The following is a 21,838-nucleotide window of genomic DNA, read 5'->3' as shown; positions in this document are numbered from 1 at the left end:
AAGATATCAGGGAAGAAAGAATTTTTAAAGCAAATAAAATTTGAAACAATTTTTGTATGAAAGTTTTTTGGAATTTTGACCAAGGATACTTATTCATCTGGGTAATGAATGAGATCTGATTCCTGGATATTGGCGATTCAGCTTGTAACTGTATTATTTTAAAAAAATATACTACAATTAAAGATAATAATTTACTTTGAGCTGCAATAGTTAAGTTTTAATGTGTCTAATTGAAGAGAAATGTTTTTCTCTGAGAGAGAAATATATGTATCTATTTTTTTTTTTTAATTATGCCTCATGAAGTTATATCCATCAAATTAACTCTACTTTAAACAACTTTGTTAAGGTACTTTCTTTTCAATGTAATTAATGTTTTAATTAAACTTCGTAAAAATGTGGAAAGAGTGTTATGAAAAACTGTGAACCTAGAAAAAGATTATCTCCATATGTTTTGATTTTGCCAAAACATATAAAAATAAATTTTTCATCTAATTACAGTGAATTATTTGGGTGAAAATAAAATTGAAACTAGTGAAAGTGATATACTTATAACAGTGCACAGTTACAAATGTATTAAAATATGTGTTACTTTGATAACTAATGTACGCTAAAATAAATCTAAGTAACAAAGAAAACATCAAAAACTAATAAATAATTTAGCTAATAAGTTACAAATATAATTAAATCCTAAATAATTTATTTTGTCTACACAAGTTTTTAACTATCCAAATTGAAATTTTTTATTGACAAGGCATTTGATAGTTTATGGTTTTGGTTGCAGAGATAAAAAAAAGAAAGTTCACAGTGCATTCTTAATAACTCATATAATCAGTATGAGATTAGAAAAATACTTATTTTAGAAATTGAATTACTGAAAACTCAAAACATTTATTTAACCTTTTTATAAATAACTTTTACCTTAAATTATAAAAGTGGATATTCAGTTTGTTTTAAAAACAATGTCTTTAATTTTCTACCTTTTTTCCATATACAGTTATTGTAATAATCAAAGTATAGTGAATAAATTTAAGGTGTATATTCATGGTAATTGTGTTACATTTTGAAGAAAACGTGGGGTCTACTCACTCATTGTTCTTAAGAAAAAAAAATATTTTCATTGGCCCAGCTCTCTTCTCATCACACCAAACTTATATCAATCCATGTTTTTACTCATGACTGGACAGAGGAGTTTTTGTTGTTGGAACCCTTTCTTATCAGTGAAGTGTTTTCAAGATGGATTGTCAAACTTATACTACGCACTCACTTTTTATAAAAATCTTTACTACAAACACACCATATTAAATATACCACTCGTCTTTTCATTTATTAAATCTGAAGTATATACAAACCTAACTCAATTCCTCTTAACCAGTTTTGCAAAAAATTTGCAATTTCTTGCATCTCACTTTGAATATTGGTTTTTATGACAATCATATTTAATGTAAGTAGAGCAAAAATATAATTTACATTTACGGTTTACATTTGCTTAAAGATATTATTTTCACTAGAAGGATTCAAAATTGTTTGGGTTTTATTTTTCGTCATTGATATTTTATTAAAGTCTTCATAAAAAATGTTTTTGAGCAAATCTACTTTCAGTAAATGGAATTTCTTGTAGCTATTTCAACACAGTTTATCAAGGTATTGTCAGATTATTAATTGTAAGTAATGTTGTGATATATAATTTTCTATACACTGTTACCACTGATGCTTTACTTTCTTGTGTGCTTTTAGGCTCAGTCTGAAGCTCAGCTGGATACATTGACATCAGAGCAAGCTAGTTCATTGGTAGCCCATCTTAATTTAGGTCCAATTTATACTATCTTACAGGATCAGAGTAAAGGTCCATTGTCTCAGATACCTGGTATGGAGCCAACAAGCTTATCTGGCTTTTTGGTATGTATCTATGAAAAAATGTTAAATTATTAATAATATCAGTAATCATAATATTTTTTTAATATATTTTAAAACGTTGTTGTGTTATCACATGTTTACTTTATTATTATGTTAACCCATTGATGCTTTATATATTAATATTTTTTTTTTTTTTGGCATATGCACTTAATTTTTTTTTTAGTATTGTCTTTTATCCGATTTTCTCTTAATTTTTTGGCTGGGAAAAGTAACAGTAACAGGTTTTTCTTGATATCTTATTTGTCAGCAATTGTACACATGGTTTTCCATAACCCTTTTTTTAGATTATAAATGTATTTTTGAGAAAGAGAGAGGAGGAAATGCTGATATTACTATCAAAGTTGCTAGTTCTTAATATTAAATTTGATCAAAATTAAAGGCTTTTAATTATGGAAAGTGCAATTATTAATTTTTAGACTGATTTGACGCAGTTCAAAGTAAAACTATCAAAAGATAAGTATTTGTTAATTTATATATTTCTTTTACAAAAAGGTCTGAAGAACATTGCTAGATGTCATATTCTTTGTTACTTTCAATCCCAAATGAATGTTCTATTATCTGCAGTTCAATGTATTTACTTTTGGTTTGAATATATAAATATAATGTCTAATGATTGTTCAAAGTATCCTCCATTTTATTACAAGGTTGTATTCATGTCGTGTTAAATTATATTTTATTTTGGTTTTTATTTAAAAAAAGAAATTGAATAAGTCTTAATAGAAAAATAACATAGCATTTATTTAAATTTAAAATTTTGACTTTTCCAGATATTAGTAATAATTACAACACCTCTAAACATACTTCGGGTAGTTTACAACATAAGAATAAGAATTTATGTGCTGATAATAACAGTAAATATTCCAAAAAACTTACATTTAGGACAAGGTAATCCCTCAAAAATAAAATAAATTTAGATTTTTTTTCACAAGGGAGTTTTTATTCTACATTACCACAAAAATCTCCTACTGTTATGATTTGCTTTTAGAATATTATTATTGAATACAAATATAATACTTAAATATTTTCCATGCTTTTCCTTATAAGACTGAGTCGGTAAACATATAATCAATTCCAAACAGAATAGAAATTAAATATAAAGGTAAAAATAAATTAAAGTGAACCTCGCTAAGAAATAAAATAATCTGATCAATCATCCATCTATTATTATATCTTTAAAGATGGTAATGATAAATTTTCTTCTTTTTCAATATTCTGGGTAGGATATAAAGATATATATAATATATATATATATAATATAATAATTTTGAATATCTATTATAGAGATATTAAAGGTAATTTGAATATTGTTGTATATGTATTTTATTAACATTAAATAATTTTGTAATAAATTCATGTCGTCAAATAAAGGGTTCCTTTTTTAAACACCCATTATTTCTTTGATGTATATGTATGTTATAATAAATATGAATAGTAGGAATTATGTATTTTATGATTTGTATGGGTTTTTTAATAAAATTACATTAAGTTTGGTTTTTAAGTAATATAAATGGGATTTGGTTATTCAGTAATGTTATTATTTTACCCAAAAATATTGTTCTGTGATGAATGTTTTGATAATTAAAAATGATTTCATTTTTCAGACTAAGTTGGAAAAGTTTTTACAGATTCCTGAATTATTACTACTACCACAAGTGTCTTGTTTATTAAGTGGTAGCCATCGTGCTATTGTACAGAGACGTGCAACTCAAGTAATTACTGCTATTTATGGTCAGCTGTATCAATGTGTCCATGATCCAACTAATCTTTATGATAATCCAGAAGTACTTATGCCACGTACACCAGAACAAGTTACTCACGTGTTACTTGGAACATCATAGTATAAATTTAACTAAAATGTATATATTGTATTTAACAGTATTTGTATATAAAATTTGAAAATAAATAAATGATTATTTAAAAAAAGTTAAATTAAAAATTTGTCTGTTGATATTGGTTGTAGACAATATTGCATGAGATACAAATTATTCCAAAAAGTGGTAAGAAAAATTAGTAATTAAAAATAGTACTCACAGTTAGAGTTCTCTGAAGAATAACAAGTTCTGAAATTGTTAGGACAAACATGAAAGTTGTTAGAGCTATGTAGTAACGCATTATATTACTCGGGAATATAAGAAGGGAAGTGATTTCTTATTCATCAGCATTCTAAGATCTAAAATACAGTTGATGTTTAGCTCCAAGACATCTTCACACTGTTTAAACTCAGTCCTAGAGGAATTGATTGTATAAAAGTGTCATTACTCTCAGGGAAAGTCTAGCGTTTGCTGCTTGTATACAATATGACTCTTGATATACATGTTTCTTAGCCATAAGGAAGAAGGGGACAGATGGTGTACAGTAGGAGCAAATTTATTCCTTTCTGTTGAATAAAATGTTTTATACCAATAAACTATCTGTTAGCTTCACACTCACAAGAAAAAATTCACATCACAAACATTTTCAACACTAGAAAGGGAACAAAATCAGATCATATGAAAAAGTGCTGGAAGACCGCAAGGCCCAAACAGTTCCATCAAAAAGACTTAAATAATGGACTGACTAATGTGATCCTATGAAGTCATAAAAGATAATAGTAATAATAATTAATATTACCTGTTACAGCACAACAGGTGAAAAAGAAGAAAAACTATATCTGATTTTTTCTAAGTTAAATGTTTTTAAAAATTTCAGTTTTTGAATATGTTTTTTATTGATATTTAATATATTTATTAATTGGAATCGCAAATGATGGAGGCACAGCTCTGATAATGCATTCCTCTAATATATATAAAAAAAAAAGTATATATGTATATAATTTTGTAAAATTCAAATAATTTAACATACTGCTCACTGTGCCAAATAATCTCAAATAACAACAAAATAACCACCAAACACAGTAGGTATATAACCTAAAAAACTAATACCAAAAGTCAACTTTCACAGGATCCCATATCATCACTATTAAATTCCAAAATTACGTAAAACAAAAACAAAAAAATAAATAGATACTAAAAAACATCAAACAAAATTTAAAAAAAAATACTAAAAATATGCAGTTTTTTAGGTTCTTTTACTGTGGTTTTTGTTTCGTTATTTTATATATATCTTAAGTTGTTACTTTTTTAATCATATGTATTGACCAGTGATAAAAATAGCATAAAATGTTTGAAGATTTTGTATAATCATTTTTATCACACCACAATAGATGTTGTTTGGATGGGGGTAATAAAAAATATACAGTTTATTATTTTATTATAAAAATCTAAACTCTTATCATGTTCATTTAATTGTAACTAATTTTTACCCAATAAAATTTCAAGAGATAGGAAAATCAACTTTATGAATTAAAAATTTTGGATCCATCCTTTCAGTTGTGTTTGAAAAACAGAAATATTGCTATGAAAAGCCAGAAATGTTCAGTTGTGGGGAAAAATAAATGTCACTTTCAATATTTAAATCAAGTATGGAAAACATTGATTGTCAGAGGATCTATGCAGAAAAAAACATTTTGAGGTATCTAAGGAAATAAAAATCATTTTGAAATAATTTATAGATTTGTTCATGGAAAACCTCAAATGCATTGGTAAGTTATCTCTTATTATGTAACAATACATATATTTCTTGTTTATCCCAAGTGAGGTCCAATGGAATAGTTTTATTTCTTCATTTTTAATTAGCTAATTTTTACTGCCTAAAAAATATTTTATCAGAACTATATGGGGGTATGACAATAATGTTTGCACACTCATTTTATTGTGAAAATTATGGTAACACTGGGAGGTTGGCAGCAATGGTACAGCGATTGTTTACATTTCACACAGTCATGCAATGGTTTTCAGTTCTCAACATCATTTTGAGTGTAGCTCTCTGTTTTTGTGTACGTATGTTTTGCTGTTGTGATGGATGGAAGTCATTTGTGATGTTAAAGAGTACTGAGTTGTGATGAAATTCCTTGTGAAAGCAAAGAAAATGAACTTGGAAATTCTTGAAGTGATTATGAACCCTGTTTACAGAAACTTGTGAAAAGCAGTAAAATTCATACAGCACTTGAGTTCTGATATTTCTTTTTAATTATACTGAAGTGCATTTATTTTTTTTATTAGGCTCTTTATAAGGCTTTTGTATTTTTAATTGGATCTTTATTAGCTGAAAAGCAATTTCTTCCTGCAATGCAACTAGTCAATGAATATAAACCAAAGAAATAAACCAAGCAAATCAAATTTCCTGGAAAAGTTTCTCAAAGACATCCATGGAAACTCTCACCATATGGGGGTGATGACACCATCTTGTTTGAACCAAATACCTTCACCAAGCTTGTTCAGTTTCAGTAGCAAAAAGTTATGCAACATGGATATACTGATGAGCCGTTATTGTTTCTGTGTAATTTGATTCCTCAAAAAAATATGAGTATTATGCCAAATTTTGAAACTGCACACTTCACTGTAACATATTAACTGTGAAATGGTCACTGGTGAAGTTCTCATGGGTTATTTTCTGTTCAGTAATGGTAATTTTGTTTATTAATACATCTAGATAGGTGAAAATGTGCCTTGTCACTTGAAAGAATAGTGGCACTGAGATGGACATTTTCGAGGATGAACTCGCATGTTTCTTTATGAGATGCCCAGTCATTTACACTGAGTTTCTGCATTATCCTTGTCTTGTAGGTGTGGAAGTAAGATCATCATGAAGAATTCTTTCATTTCAGTCAGAAATACCTTAGTGCAGCAGTATGCTGCACTAATTGTTAAAAATAACGATGTGAATAGTTATTTTTAAAATAGGCTCAGTCACAAACGTACAATGTTCATCTGACCAACTCATGATGGCAACTAAAATGTTATGACTAGTGGTAGGCGGGACAGTGGTCCTGCCTTCTCACTGACTTATACCAACATAATGATGACCATAAAATCGTCAGATCATTCTGCTGAATTCTGTATGTTTGTCATGTCAACCTTTCCAATTTTAGGTCTGAATTTTAGTATTTTTTATGAATAGGACAGAGTTCTAAATGTGCACTGAAATTCACATCTAGAACTCTAAATGTGTTGGATTTGGTGGGTACTGTATTATTATGGATAAAAAATTGAAGACATTCATGTTAGAGAATCAACTTATATAAAATGTCAATGAACATGTTTTAACAATGAATCATACATTTCATATACAAGCTTGAAGCTTGTACATGGAAATATGAAAAGGAAATTTTGAAGCATATGAAAAACGCTATGCCTGACCAGGATTCAAACCCAGAACCTCTGTATGAAAGGCTGAGATGCTACCATCTGCCACAGAGATTAATCATGCAAAGTTTGAGGAAATGTTAATTAATTTTTTTTTTACTATTTATAATTGCTAAGGCTATGAATGTTTGTCTTTTTATTTATCATATAAATTTTACTACTTATCTTTTGTGTAAACAAAATGAACAAATTTTGAAACTTGGTCAGCGCTTTTCCAAACAGTGCCTTTCATGATATATTTATTGTAATTTGAACTTCTGTTTAGATTTAAGAAATATTTACCCAATTTATGTATTTTTTTTAAATATCAAGTTAATAATGTCTCCATTATTATAATTATCTTTGTAGAGATTTATACAAATTTTATTACTTGAATAATTTATATTTATTTTCCATGGCTCTGTTTGTCTTGGGCAGATCCAGGACTTGATGAAAAAGCCATGAACTAGGTCAATTAAACCTATTTTACAGCCTTACTCAAAAAAACTCTTAAACATTTTGTATAATATTTTTAAAACGTGTGGTTATTAAAATCCAAAATGTAAAAAAATTACTGTTTAATTGGGTTCCCAGGCCCTTGTTATGCTGTGTAATCTAAAGTAAATTATGTTTCCTAATGATAGAACGATTGTTGATGGGAAACCATGACACATAATATTTTTAAATTATGAGCTCATTCTGATGTAAAAGTATTTATTTTTGAAAACTGCAGTTGTATATGATGAAATAGCAAAAAAAAAAAAGAAATATAATTTGTTGGAAGTTACTGATTTAAATCAAAATACAAAAATAATATAAAACTGTTACTTGTTTTCATTACCATTAAAATATAATGTTGCTGAAATCAAGGCTGATTAATTAGTGTATAAAGAAAGATTTATGTAAAAATTGTTTCAATATTTTGTTTCTATAAAAACAATAGTATTATATTTCTTTTTTTATTTTGATGTAAAGTTTATCATAGAATGTACCTCATGAAATTGATTTTTCATGGGTAAGTAATTAAGCTTGAGAGGAGTGGACGGTAGGCAATTATGTAATTATTACTCATTATCTTCATTAATAAGAACACAAAAAATGTACTCAAATTTTGTATTTCTACTTACCTATTTCTCTCTTTTAATTTCTGCCCAATTAACAATTGTATTCATATGAATTGACAACTGATTGAAAAAAAATGTGTAATTTAATTTTAGGGTTTAATGAGTGTGAAAAACTGGTTGGTAATTGTAAATACATAATTAACAAAAACTGATCATGTGGAAGCATGAGTTGGATAAATTTTCCTTACAGCATTACAAAACTTTATGTAGGGTTAACTGAGTAAATCAAAACTGCACTGCTTGTAGAGTATACAAAATTTGGTAATCTGTTTAAAAAGGTTTCTGCAGGATGTTAACAGAACATTTAATTTTTCAAAATGCTGAGTAAATTATAATCTTGCTATTTATTGGATTCATTTATTGCATATAATATATCTGGGTATGAATTGGTATTTATTATTCATTACACGGATTTAAAATAATTTAAACTGGACAGTCCCATTACAAAATAATTAATAAAAAACATAAAACAATCCCTATTATTAATAAGCATTGTACTGCATTTAACATCATAAAAGAATTTCTATTTATTCATTTTAAGAAGTCATGTGTCGCTATCTCTTTACTTTTTGAAGAACTACTGTAGTTAATATTGTAAAAAACCTGTTATTCATGCTTAAGTCTAAATACAATATGTGATTTATTAATTAACTTTAAATTTATTAAATATAATTTTAATAAAACATTAGTTTTTGTGTATTCAATTCAATTGGTGTTCAATTAAAGATATAATGTTGGATGCACTGGTGTTGTTTTGTTGTTGATGTGTAGCGCATGCGTATTGAAGCTCATAATTTAACTGCTGGCCTGCTGGATATTCAAACTTACTTCGTCGGCGTGCGTTTACCGGTTCGTAAGGTGAGTTTAAGTGCGTTTGTAAGCAAGTGTAGTGTCGTTATTCTGTTTAGTGCGGGATGTGAATTTTTATACACGTTAACATTTAATTTTGTTTTATTCTTTAATTATATTTATCAAAAGATATTTTAAAAGTGCAGTATCCGTGCAAGTTGTGCCGAGATAAACAAACTAACCCCTATGATAAGGTTATTTTTTGAATATTTTTACGTTATGTCAATTATTTAAAAAAAAGAGAGCAGTGTTTTAAATAATAAATAAATTTATTTATAGATATGGAAAGTAACGGTTCCGTATCTAATTTTGACTTTAATTGCGAAGTCACTAATAATTATTTTAAAAGTTCATTTGCAAGATCTATGGCGTTTAGCAATACAAATCAAAGTAAATCGTTGGATTACGTTTATTTTGATCGTGGCACGATTAACGAGGAATGTGAGACAGATCAAAAAGTAGTTACAGATGACAGTGCTGTTGGGGTTACGGGAAATAAAGGTTATTCTCCCTTTTCTCGTAGAAGTTTTGGTGCAACCGTTAATAACCAGTTTTATAATAGTGACTTCGGTAAAATCAACAAAGGCCTTAATAAAACTAACGATGCACTTAAATTGTGGAATATGAAAAAGGTAAAAAAAATTTTTTACTCTTTTTTATTTGTTTATTTATGATTATTACAATTTTATGTAAATAAATTAATTTGAATTTTGAATTATTTAGTAACTAATATTTCCTTTATGTTTAGAAACAACTTATAGAAAAATGAATTTCTTTTAAATTATTACTGAATGAATGTTTGTTGCATGCTAATACAAACCAAAGTTTCTAAAGAGTAGAGTTTTTCAAGAGCTTCAGAGATCAGTATGAAAAAATTTCATTAAAAAACGGTAAAAAATCCTATTATGTTAACATTATTTTCAGAAATAGTGTTAACGATGTCTTTATTATACTTTGATTCTTCTCTAGAATCGTATCGTTAACCCTCTCTTAATTATGAAACAAATTATCATTACTCATTGTTTGTGTTTAGTAATGTACGTCTATTTCTTCCCTTTCATAAATGAAATATAAATATTCTCGTTGATGCAATACTACGAATTGACATATATATATTTATTTTTATGACTAAAAAACTATGAAGGTTAAGTAAAACCCCAGGGTATTTGTTTGGTTGAAAGATATCGCGCGTACCTTTTTTGCTTTTATATTATAAATACAAATCTTTAATTATTAAAGTGTACTAGGGTGTATAGTACAATCAATTTACATTGTTTATTTGTAATTAACGATGTATAGTGTTTTCTGTTTACATCAAATCTTTACGTAGCCCGAGGCAGGTTTCTTGAACTATTTAGTATGTATTTGTCTCCATTTTTTTCAACTAAACTTTTAAGTTCCAGATAACTTCTATTATTTTTTTTTTTAGATTATCAATTGCTGTTACTGTCGTCTCTCTTGTTTATACATTCTACGATCCTTCCAGAATGTTTAATCATTCTCTAATCATACGTCCTGACCAGTTACCCTTAGAATTCTAAATCGTTACCGTATTAATTCTAGTTTTTTTTCTTAGCGTTTGCACATACAGAAGTACATTAAAAAAATAATTTCACAAGACCTCTCTTCAATTCTTCTTTTGTGTAAATATTAATTTTTGTTTATTTTCTCCTATCCTCAACTTGTTTATTAACTTTAATTTTTATCGGTCATAATATTTTTTAATTTTGAAATCTATGTTGAATATGCTGTCAAATATTAACATTACAAAATATCTTTTCCTTTCTCCTAATATAATTCATCTTATTCTGAAGCATTTTAAACCATATCTTCAGCATACGTATTAAAAAAAAAAATTTATGGCAGCATTTCACCTTAATCTTCTTAGTAGTTAAAATTATTCATTTTTGCGACCTTTACTTCCACAGGGTTTTTTTTTTACCAATTTTTTCACTCTCTTTGTAAGTGTTATTTGGGACCATGTGTTTCCTCTACTGACCTTGATTTACTTATTTTTTTCTGTTTTATGTTCACCGTATATTAAAAACATATTCGATGGTAAATTTGTTGTCTTTTTCAAAAACATAAATATTATACTAGAGTTAACCATGCTATGCTACTTTTTTTAATTTAATATATTATGTATTTATTTGTTACTTTGTTTTTTTATGACGGTGTTACACGTAATTCTATTAAAATTATACGGTGCAAATTTTTTCGTTACAATTACATAGGCGCGCGCTACTTGAAAATCTTTCTACTTAAAAGTAATGAAACGATTTACGCATTTGTTTTGTGCTTATATAATCTTAACTTTCTTATATTTTAATAAATCGTTAATACTAGATGAGAAGTTAATATAATAATACATTTAACATAGGCGAGAAGGAAATGTTCGTTAGCTTGATTTATCGAAGTGATCGAAGAATTTTTCAAAATAGCGATCTGTTTGAAATTACTTTTTGTAATATATTAATAATTGCTTAGACATTTTTTAAATATGGGAAATACACCAAGACCGGTTTTTAAACTTTTAAATATTGATATAAAGATATTTAATAATATTCATTAAGGTGCCGAAATTCGACGAATTTGCTTCATATTAACGTAAAACGTATCATTTAATTTTCTGTTGATATAAACTTCTAATAAAACGTAAAGATAAAAAAAAAATATTTTAAGCAATGAACAAATAGACTTTCAGTTATCTATACAACAGAACCTCTATTATCCATCAGGAGCCTGAAGTATGGCCAAGAATAGACCTGTAGACGGTTAACATGATAAGTTAAACAAAATACAGTAGGCCTATTCAGATAGTAAAGGTATATTTTCTTTATTGACAGATTAAAGCCGTACTAACATAATACAATAGAGCACACCGTAGTAAATTGGTAACAGAAATTTAAAAGAAATTAAGTGCCGAGTGATTGCACATTTCGAACAGTCAAAAAGTTGTTATAAATAAACAAGTTATATATTTCAAGATATTGATATTTCCATTTAATTTTTTTTTAACCGGTTGTAAAATTCAAAATTTTTGTGAAGAAAATTAGAAAATATTAGTTATTTAACAAACAGTTAATAGGGCATCTTTTAGAATTTTTGCACGTTTCACAAGAGTGTAAAATCTTGTTTGATTTAAAAATAAAAAAAGCGTTTTTTTTTCTTATTTTAAGTCTTATTTAGGATTGCTTATTTATTAAGCTAAGTAAGTAAGCGAGTAAAATAAGCCATATTTTTAGATATTAAATGCGCATTTCACATGGACATAAATTCAAGTAAGGTCAAAATAAAATAGTTGTCAAAAAGTAATTATGAAGCGTGTTATTAAGTTTCAAACTTGTCAGCAAAGATATAGAGTGAGTAGTAAAATGAGTAATGTTCCTGCATTCAGTACCTCGAATATAATGGGCAGGCGATCTCAGGTATAATGTGCATTTCTTAAGCCCTGACGGTCAAATGGGTGACCAACGAATGAGATGAACAATTCTCTCTCTCTCTCTCTCTCTCTCTCTCTCTCTCTGTGTGTGTGTGTGTGTGTGTGTGTTTGCGTGTTTGCGTCCGCGTTATTTAATTTTGTAGAATGTAGGTTGAAACATTTATTTACAGATTGTTAATTGTATAAGTAAATTGTAAATATTTTTGTAAATTCTCGGAAGGAATACTAAGGCAATATTTTTAGATTACGGTTTTTATATTTTTATTGGAACATTGACGATCGGTTGAAACTTTTAAACCTTACATTAGATCGTACGATATACAAAACACAATAGTTTATCGACCTACAGTGCTTATATGATTCGTTTCAGTTGCACTACTAACCTGCCCTGTCAGAAATTAAATGTAATTATTAATGCTTGTCTGTGTAAACGTTTACTTACTTGTGAAAGAAGTTCGTAATAAAAATGTGCCGATGTTTGTACTTTGTTATGCTGTATATTTTATTATACTATTAAACACTAATGATTTTTTTTAGTGAAAAAAAAGTTAAGAAACCGGTTTTTAGGTAACGGGATTTATTATTAATTTTTTATTTTGTATGCCCATTTTCATTATGACTTATTATTTACGCTATTGTCTTAATACATGTTTCTTCCTTTTATGGTGTGTATAAAAATTTACGATCTCATTTTACAGCATGCATTACATTTATGTAATGTAAATTATACTGGAATTCTTATCTAGATTTTATGATAAAAATTGGTTTTGAAAAATATCATTTTAAGTTTTTTGAAATTAGAATATAATGTTTTTTATTTGTTGGATTTTTATGAACCTAACTCGCTCTTGTGTAGTTACATACGATTAGCAATTTAACCGGTCATTTAATGATGTTGTCCGTTGCTTTCTGTTATTTGGTAATCTTTTAACTACACAGCATAATTAGGCTGTTCTTATCATCTACGGTTATCTGTTTTATTGAGCGAGGGAAGCGAAGTTTTCTTTCATCTCAACCGTTTCAGCTTCATATGTTTATTTTTTAATTTTTTTGACGTGGTTACGATGAAAATGTTTTCTTTATTTTAAAAATTTTGTAGCTAGATACTTTGATATTAGGCGCGACAATTTTTCATGAAATTTTCTGTTTTGATAAGATAGTTGCTATCTTTCGAAGAGAGGGCAGTAGAAGGACATTGGGTTGTCAGTGTCATGGATTGATCACGTGGTCTTCCCTCCACTCCTGACATTACAACCATTTCTAGTTTGTCTTTCATCGGTTACGAGTAAGATACTTCGCGTATTACTCCTCCACCTTTTTATAGCATGATCATATAGTAGAAGTACATTAACGATGAGTCTGACAATCATCGATCAGTGATGTCCAGTGTCCCTGTGAGTTGTGGGAACACTTCTTTCAAAATTACTAATACAATAAGATAGTTTCGTTTATTGCTTTATTTTAATTTTTACTTTATTAATTTAGTTTCAATTAATAGCTCAGTTTGTTTTTTTTTAAATTCGATATAAATTGAACAATGTTTGCTGTTCACAGAATTATTACTATTTTCTATTCTTTGTCTTAATCTATAGTTTTTACCTTCTGGATATTTTTATTGACTTAATAACTGCAATATCTGATGCCGTATTTTAAAAATCTTGTAACGAAAAGTTATCTGTGACGGTTAGTCTCCGTACACTACCACCGGATTTTTAAAAAACGTATATGTATTTAAAAAAAAATATTTTGGACGATATTGCTGCTAGGTTAGTTAGCCGGTAATAAAAACAAATAACATACAGTAATAAATTCCAATAACATGAAGTGAAAAAAACTAGCGGTTTTTAATTTCGGTGATCTGCGGAAACCGGTTTATTAAACAATGTCGATCAGATTTCAAACGGATCACGTTACAATTTTACCCAGAATCCATTTAACTAATAAAGAACTATTCAACTTAATTAAGTACGATCCATAGAAAGAAGTACATTAATTTATTTCTTTACATTATCTGTTCCAGTGTTATGAAGTGACTTGCACACTGCTCTACAGTTCAGTAGTTAGTCTAAAATGAAATTTCATCTTTACTTATTACATGCCTTATTTTATTCTAGACAGGGCTATGTTTTTTCAAGATTTTTTTAAAGTACTTTTGGTAGTTGTGCTTTTTTACTTTGCATATGTTTACAGTCATTTACGTAAGGCAGTGTTGTTTTAAAATTCATGTGAGGTGATAAAAAATGTCTTGGCGGGTAATAAAACGTTGCCCTCGGTCAATATTTATGGGAAATGAAACTCTTATGTTGGAAGAAACAGTTCTGCCGCCTTAGAGAATAAATTATTAGGTAATTAATGATTACTGAATTTTTCAGATAAAAATCTATACTGCAAAATCAAAATACTTTAATTTATTTCAATAATTCATCACAAGAAGCCTGTAGTTTTATTCGACACTAGAAGAAGTTAGTAACCGACTGTTGCAAAATATATTTGAACCATTTCTCCATTTAATTAATAATAATTTAGATATTAAATATTCCTACTGATATGTTCCTAAGAGTGTTCTTGTAAGACCAAAAAAGTCAATGGTATCTACATTGTTCTTTCGCGGTTTTCATTCTAGGCTAGGGATGAAACGGAAGATAATTTAGCAAAAATTGAAATAGTACCATTATTTTTTAAATCGCGTCGTTCGTTTAACATAAATCGCGATTCGAGATCCTTGTCCTCTTCACATTCCTTATCTACCTTTCAGTCAGAAAAAAATCGAAAATTGCGAAAATCGAACCAATTATTTAAAAAAAAAATTCTTTTAGAAGCTAGTTCAAGCCAGCAGTTCTGAAGATACAAGCGTTTGTAACTTTTACAACTGAACGTATTTTAATTAATAAATGTTAAATATATTATTACTCGAACTTATTTTTCTAAAGCATTCTGATTATGGGAACAGGTAAAAAACCTCACCGATTCATAGAATCGGGGCTCTTTAGCTGTGACTTTAGTCTTGTTAAATTAAAGAAAAGATTTTTTTTTAAATCCTGTTGTAACAAAACCATTATTTTTGGAAAAGAATTCTGCTTTCGAGGGTGAATTAGAAACTAAATAGTGTTAAAGGTGTCTGGGTCTTACTTGTTCTATGGTCGCTTAAATTAGTGAAGATCTGGAAAGCTTTCCAATTAAGAAATAATTAAATTTATGGGTAAAAAATCAGAATTTATGGAAATATATACATATTTAATAGACCATTGTAATTATTTGAATTTTGTTGTAGCTCATAAATATCGTCTTACCACTTCTTAGACATTCTAAACACATTGGGGTTGATTTTTTCTCAATCTACAACAGTAGCTGAATCGATATTAAAAAACAAGCAGAGAATTACGATTGAAGCATTCAAAACTAATATAAATTTATATATATATATATATATATATATATATATATAGAGAGAGAGAGAGAGAGAGAGAGAGAGTGAATCAAAAAGTTGCATATGTATTTGCGGGAGAGAGTATAGATTCACTCTGGATTATTTACACAAAACAATTAAAAGAGTACATCGATTCGGAATAACATTTGTTCAGAAGTATTACTGAAATTCCTAAAGGAATTCTGCTTCTCTTTTAGGAATATAATATTTTCGAGATTTTCTTGTTTTAGGAATCATTTCGTTAAAAAATGAAGGTGCGAATAACTTTTACAGAAATAAATATATAAAAATATATATATTTTTTTAATTGTGCGTATTGGATCCTCTCCCCTTGGACGAAGAAAGTTATTCGAAGCTGTTTTTTGGATTTATTTGCAAAATAACCGCACCAGAGCAGGTGATGTACAGTTTTAACTTTATAGTAGAAGGATTAGTCGGTTCCTTGTTTAATCGAGCAGTAGCCTTTTACAACAGTTGCTAAAATTTTATTGTAACGTGCGTGTTTCGTCCCGGTTATATTAATGATCTATTTAAATTTATACACATATTTTCGTATTCAGGTAATCAAAATAAATGCATCATTTACTATAAAAAATTCAATCTTAACCGAAGTAGCTACTTCCTGAAGTAAAATTTAAGAAAATGGCCAATAACTGGGAAACCGTTGATCCAAATGCGGCAAGGACAAAGAAATAAGATTAGTTATGTTATTTATTTAATAATTATACTCTTAGAATTTGTTTGCGCCTTTCACTCGGGCCTAAACTCGAGGTTGGTTTAAAAAGAATCAAAAGGGTAGTTTTTTAATTTTTCTTCTGTTTCTAGAAAAAAAATTAATAATGAAATTAAATTACATAGGTTAACAAAAAAGTAATTAAGAGTAAGTAAATTTACGATCATCAAAGGTTTTTTTATCGTTATGAAACAAGTTATTAAGCTTTAAGCTCATCGGCAAAAGTAGAGCCCGCTTTATATAGTTTTATTTTCTTAAGAAACGAAAACGTCTGTTAGGATAAATAAACATTGTCTGGATTTTTCCCGTGCGTGTATTTTCTTTTTTGTAACCGATTACGATATAAGTAACCGATAAATTCATTACTGTCATTTTTGTATTAATTAAATTTATTTTGGTTGCTGTGAAATGTCCTCCGTCTTTGATTTAAAACCCAATACAGGTTAACTTGTCTGTAAAATGTGTGGTATCGTACTGAAATATTACTGACTTGTAATAATACGTATTGTAAAATGCTTATATGATTTTTTTTCTATCAGTTGAAAAGAAATTTGAGAGCAAATTTATCATTAAAGAAGAGAAAATAAAACATGTTAACTTTCGCTGATAATGGTTTTTTAGTAGGGATTACAAATGAGTCAGAAGAAGATGATTATATTAAGCTATATAAATTTATTCTTAGGAGAGAAATTCTGTTTAAAAATTAAGTCCAAATATCACCCAAGTAATCAAACGTTACTGAAAGGAGAATTTAAATTAATTAAGTATTAGGAATAATATACTAGAAATTAAAAAAAAAATTTTTTTTTTTTTTGCTGCTGAATTATAAAAGATGACGAAGTATTAAAAGTTTGTTATTAATAGAAGAAAAAATCAAGCAGAATATGAATCTGCTTATATTTTTAATATAGCGATAGAAAATATAAATTTTCAGAGATACTTGTATAAAGCATAGCTTATGGGTTTTCACTACCATGATTCTTACTGAAATGTCAAGAAGTTAAAGAAATAAAGTTTCTAAAAAAATATATTACATGAGATTATACTTCATTTCCTCAGAAGAAAACGCTTAGGGGAAAACAAAGATTAGAATATAAGACAGATATTTTGTTATACTATTTTACAGTACATCGTATTCTGTAATTATTTTATAATAAAAAATTAAAATGATAATAATAACTTGCTCGAGTTGTTTTTTTGTTTTTTTTTAATAGAGAATAACACGAAAAAATGCATTAAACTGGAAAAGTTTTACTGGACAGCTTTTCAACCGTCAAACTTCTTATGCAGCTACCGGGCAGAAAGCGTTGTTTCGAGATCGCGCATCGCCTTTATCGAAGTTCTACGGATCCTATCATTTGCTGTACGGATCTAACAGTTTGCGATCTATACCGGTAAAATCTAAAATAGGGAAAGAAGGAATCAGGGTTAAGGTTAACGGTTCGGCGATAAGAAAGAACGATTTATTCGTCGAGAACTCAACCCGAATCCGAAAAAATTCAAGCCCATTTCATATAGCGAGGTACCGCATTTTTCTTTCAGGGGCTGAATCATATCATACAACAAAAATAAATTTTCTTCTCTAAATTAAAAAGAAAAAATCAGATAACTGTTACAGTATTCCTGAAGGAGTAACTGCTCGCTCGTTATAGAATTAAGTAGATATATAAGCATCCAAATGAATTATAAATTCTTCAGTCATACCGTCACTGTAACTAAAATCTGTCCGGTAATTGATGAAGAAAAATTGTACGATTTTGTAAATTAGAAACTGAATTGGTTTCACGACTGAGAAATTAACAAACAAGGTTTTGTTCGACAAATTCTCATGTAAATTAGATCAGTTAATTCTGCCTTTCCGTAGATCTCCTTGTTAAGGCACTCAGGGTCAGTTTATTTTGGAGTTAGAGGAAAGTGTAGAGGGTAAAACCTGTAAATGATGGGAAATAATTAAATAAAATATTTTAGAATGGAGTAAATGCTTTGCTATTAAAATAGAGTATAACTGATAGAATTGGATAATGCATCAAACCAGTCAGGTGAATGATGATAAATAGGAATCTTTATTATAGTCGTTTTCATTACGCTTATTAAAGCTTATATTATATTTATTTTACGTTCTCAAGTACTATCGTTAAGATTCTTTCAGTTATTAACTTTCAAAGAATTTCATCGAACGTTTTTGTTCATCGAATGATCACTCCATCTTCAAATAAAAGTAGGTTATATTTTTATTAAAAAAAAAAATTATTCATTTGTTTTCTTTATTAAAATTTTGCATATATTCAAAAGGAATATCCATTCATAATTAGTTTGATTACTCTAAATTTTGGTTTGTAACCGGGGATAAAAGTTATCGGAATTTTTCCCCACAGAACGCTTTTAGCTTCTTAAATTTTTGACATAGATCTAAGTAATCTCAAACTCTTCTTTCCCTAGGACAATGGTTCTCAAACTTTTCCGAGTCTCGGCGCCCTTTTTCAATTAAAATTTTTCCATGGGGCCCTACCCCAAGTAAAAGTATGACTACTCGTAAGTAAGAGATAAAAATAAATAAAACTCGTGTATCTTCATTATTTTTTTTACTTTATTAACATTATTAGTAATTATAAATGTCTTAGTTCAATTAATTATGAAGCTTTTACAATATTTCGCGGCGTCCCTGTGAAGAGGTCGGGGTTCCCCGAGGCGTCGCGGCGCACAGTTTGGGAATCACTGTCATAGGACATTCTGAGCATCTAATATGAATGAAATGTTTACAGTAGATGTAAAAAGTAATATACGAATGATAAATGAAACAAAGCATTTTTAATTACGGTTACGATTGACCGGACTGGTCGGTTAATTCGGAAAAGTGTGTATAATTTTTGGGAAAAAATAAGCAACGTTCGTAATGTTCTTATGTATTTAAGATTATCTCAAATTAATTTATGTTGAGAAAATCAAATTATAAAATATTAATGTATGTAAAATATTTATATATATAAATAAATAAAAGTAATCCTCTGCTGTGGTTATTTAGTGCTTGTGAGAATAATACTGATTACTAGTAAAGCCTGTTTAATTTATAGGGAAAAACTATGAATGTATTGTAATTTCTTCACGGCAACAGTTTGGCAGCACAGGGCTCGAAACTTTCTGCTCATTTCAGAGTAGTCAGCTCCCTCTTTAAAAATAGTAATAGTTTTTACCCGTCTTAATAGCAGCTGGTTTTAATTATTAAATTACGATTAATAATTATTAATGGTAACTAGCGGTATATTGGTGGTAATAAATCACTAGATTTTAATATGTACTCGTGTAATAGATAGTAAAGTTAAAATTTCGCATACTGTAACTAAAAATTTCGAGTATTAAACGTAAATTTAGATTAATCCGAATCACGTGCGTTCCTGTCGAGTCCAGAATATGTAATGTACCTTATATATTTAAAAGTAATACGGTAGCTAAATAAAAATTGTTTTAGGAACTATACCAGGTAACCTGTCATATATTTCAGGAGTTCTGACTGTCGACCAGTGAGAACTCTCGCGGTACAGCCGGATTGCGGCCGTTACATAAAGCAATGTTTAAATTTCGCGTGTTTAATGTTTTACTCTCCGTTTGTATTACCTCTTTCTTCAACACGCTCGCATAACAACCCGTAATAAATAAATTTGTGTTTATAAAATGTGGACTTTTTGAAAAATGTTTACACCGTAAAAACACAAACAAAAAAAAACTCTACGACCATTTATTACAACGTTATTAAAATCCCCAGCGTTTTTTTTATAATCCCCCTATTTTTATATGATTTTTAAAATTTGAAGTAAAATTAAGTTGTAACCTTTTTCATTATTTAACCTATTACTACTAATCCGTAATGTAACCTTTTAAATTTTAAAACTAATTTTTATTGTTTAGTATACATTTTTAATTTCTGTTCTACCGATATTAATAAAAAAAACTTGTTCGTTTTTAAATAAGTTTTAATTGTTTTTCAAATAAGTGTTGAACATTTATTTTATCTTAGATATATCTTTAAAGTTACTTGAAAAGCTTATTTTCTAATAAGAAAAGCTTATTTAAATTGTAGTTCCAAAAAATAATATAAAAAAACTGTAAATTTATGTTTTCTATTATTTTATACGTGTATTTTAGGTTGACTAAAATGAATTATCATTTTAATATTGAAACAGCAGTTGAAATCGCTGGAGAATGCATGACCTTTTGGTTCATATCGTTTGACATGTTATTGAGAATTGGAAATGTATATCCCTTTCCCTTGGGAGTATGTTACATTACACGACGCTTCCTCTTTAAGTACATAGGGAGGGATCGATTCTGTACTCTGTATGTTCGGATAACACTCATTTTTGCGATTATTGTATGGTGTTTTGTTGCGACCAACTTTTTGTGGTTTTATTTATTTGTTAGCATTTTATTTTATTTTATTGCAATTCATTAAACGTAAAGTATTATGATTAATACTTTTGTTAAAGGCATTTTTCAGTTTGCATGTAGCTGATCCGGTTTTGTAATTTAGATGAATAATTCCATACTTCGTGCAATTATAGAGATTGTCAAGTGCTTTCCATAGGAAGTATGAGCCTTTTCTCCTTCGGTTAGAAAAGAGCAATTTACGTAAAATATGGTGTGTCGTAGACGTCAGCTTCCATAATTATTCGATCCCAAATTAAAATTTTAAAAAGTTATTATTTAAATGTTTAATACACATTACGCAATGTGTTTAGTGTTGTCCTTTCAATATACACATTCTTTTTCAAATGTTACGTGCTGTTGTTATTTCCGAGCTACTAAACGACTGGTATGTTTGAAATCGGCCGTTTCTGTGGTTCACACCAAGATCCTAACTATGCTCTTCAAATTGCACTATCTGTCTTAAATATAAAACTCTTCTCGAATAGATACGAACCGAGCAACAACTAAGTAGCCAACGCATTGATAGGATTTGATTTTTTGCGATATGTTTTTGTTCTCGGATATCTTTAAAGATATTGCATCTCTTAATATCCAAATGATCCGAACCTTCTCCAACTCTCAATTGAAAACTCGGTTGATTTTATAAGTTGGTACAAATCGTTATAGTCAATCAAGAGCTTGAGGCGGTTCGAATAATTTGAATTT

The 21,838-nt window shown here is 28.3% G+C and overlaps 2 protein-coding genes across 4 annotated transcripts in view; both read left to right on the top strand.

Moving 5' to 3' along the window:
- The window catches only part of Cog6 (conserved oligomeric Golgi complex subunit 6), a 33,658-nt gene extending 29,808 nt beyond the window's left edge, over positions 1-3,850 (top strand). Inside the window, exons 10-11 of the mRNA XM_075373217.1 lie at positions 1,735-1,896; positions 3,516-3,850. Of these exons, the coding sequence (XP_075229332.1) occupies positions 1,735-1,896; positions 3,516-3,752 (399 nt within the window). The 3' untranslated portion in view covers positions 3,753-3,850. The remainder of the gene's footprint in view (positions 1-1,734; positions 1,897-3,515) is intronic.
- A 5,247-nt stretch (positions 3,851-9,097) lies between these two features.
- LOC142329158 (uncharacterized) overlaps positions 9,098-21,838 on the top strand; it is a 539,826-nt gene continuing 527,085 nt past the window's right edge. For all 3 annotated transcript variants that reach the window (XM_075373509.1, XM_075373508.1, XM_075373510.1), the window contains exon 1: positions 9,098-9,741. In XM_075373509.1, coding sequence (XP_075229624.1) covers positions 9,391-9,741 — 351 coding nt within the window. In that variant the 5' untranslated portion in view covers positions 9,098-9,390. The remainder of the gene's footprint in view (positions 9,742-21,838) is intronic.

The sequence above is a fragment of the Lycorma delicatula genome, chromosome 8 (genome assembly GCF_047948215.1).
Source record: "Lycorma delicatula isolate Av1 chromosome 8, ASM4794821v1, whole genome shotgun sequence".
NCBI classification, from domain to species: Eukaryota; Metazoa; Arthropoda; class Insecta; order Hemiptera; family Fulgoridae; genus Lycorma; species Lycorma delicatula.
This window is presented reverse-complemented; position numbering and strand designations above follow the sequence as displayed.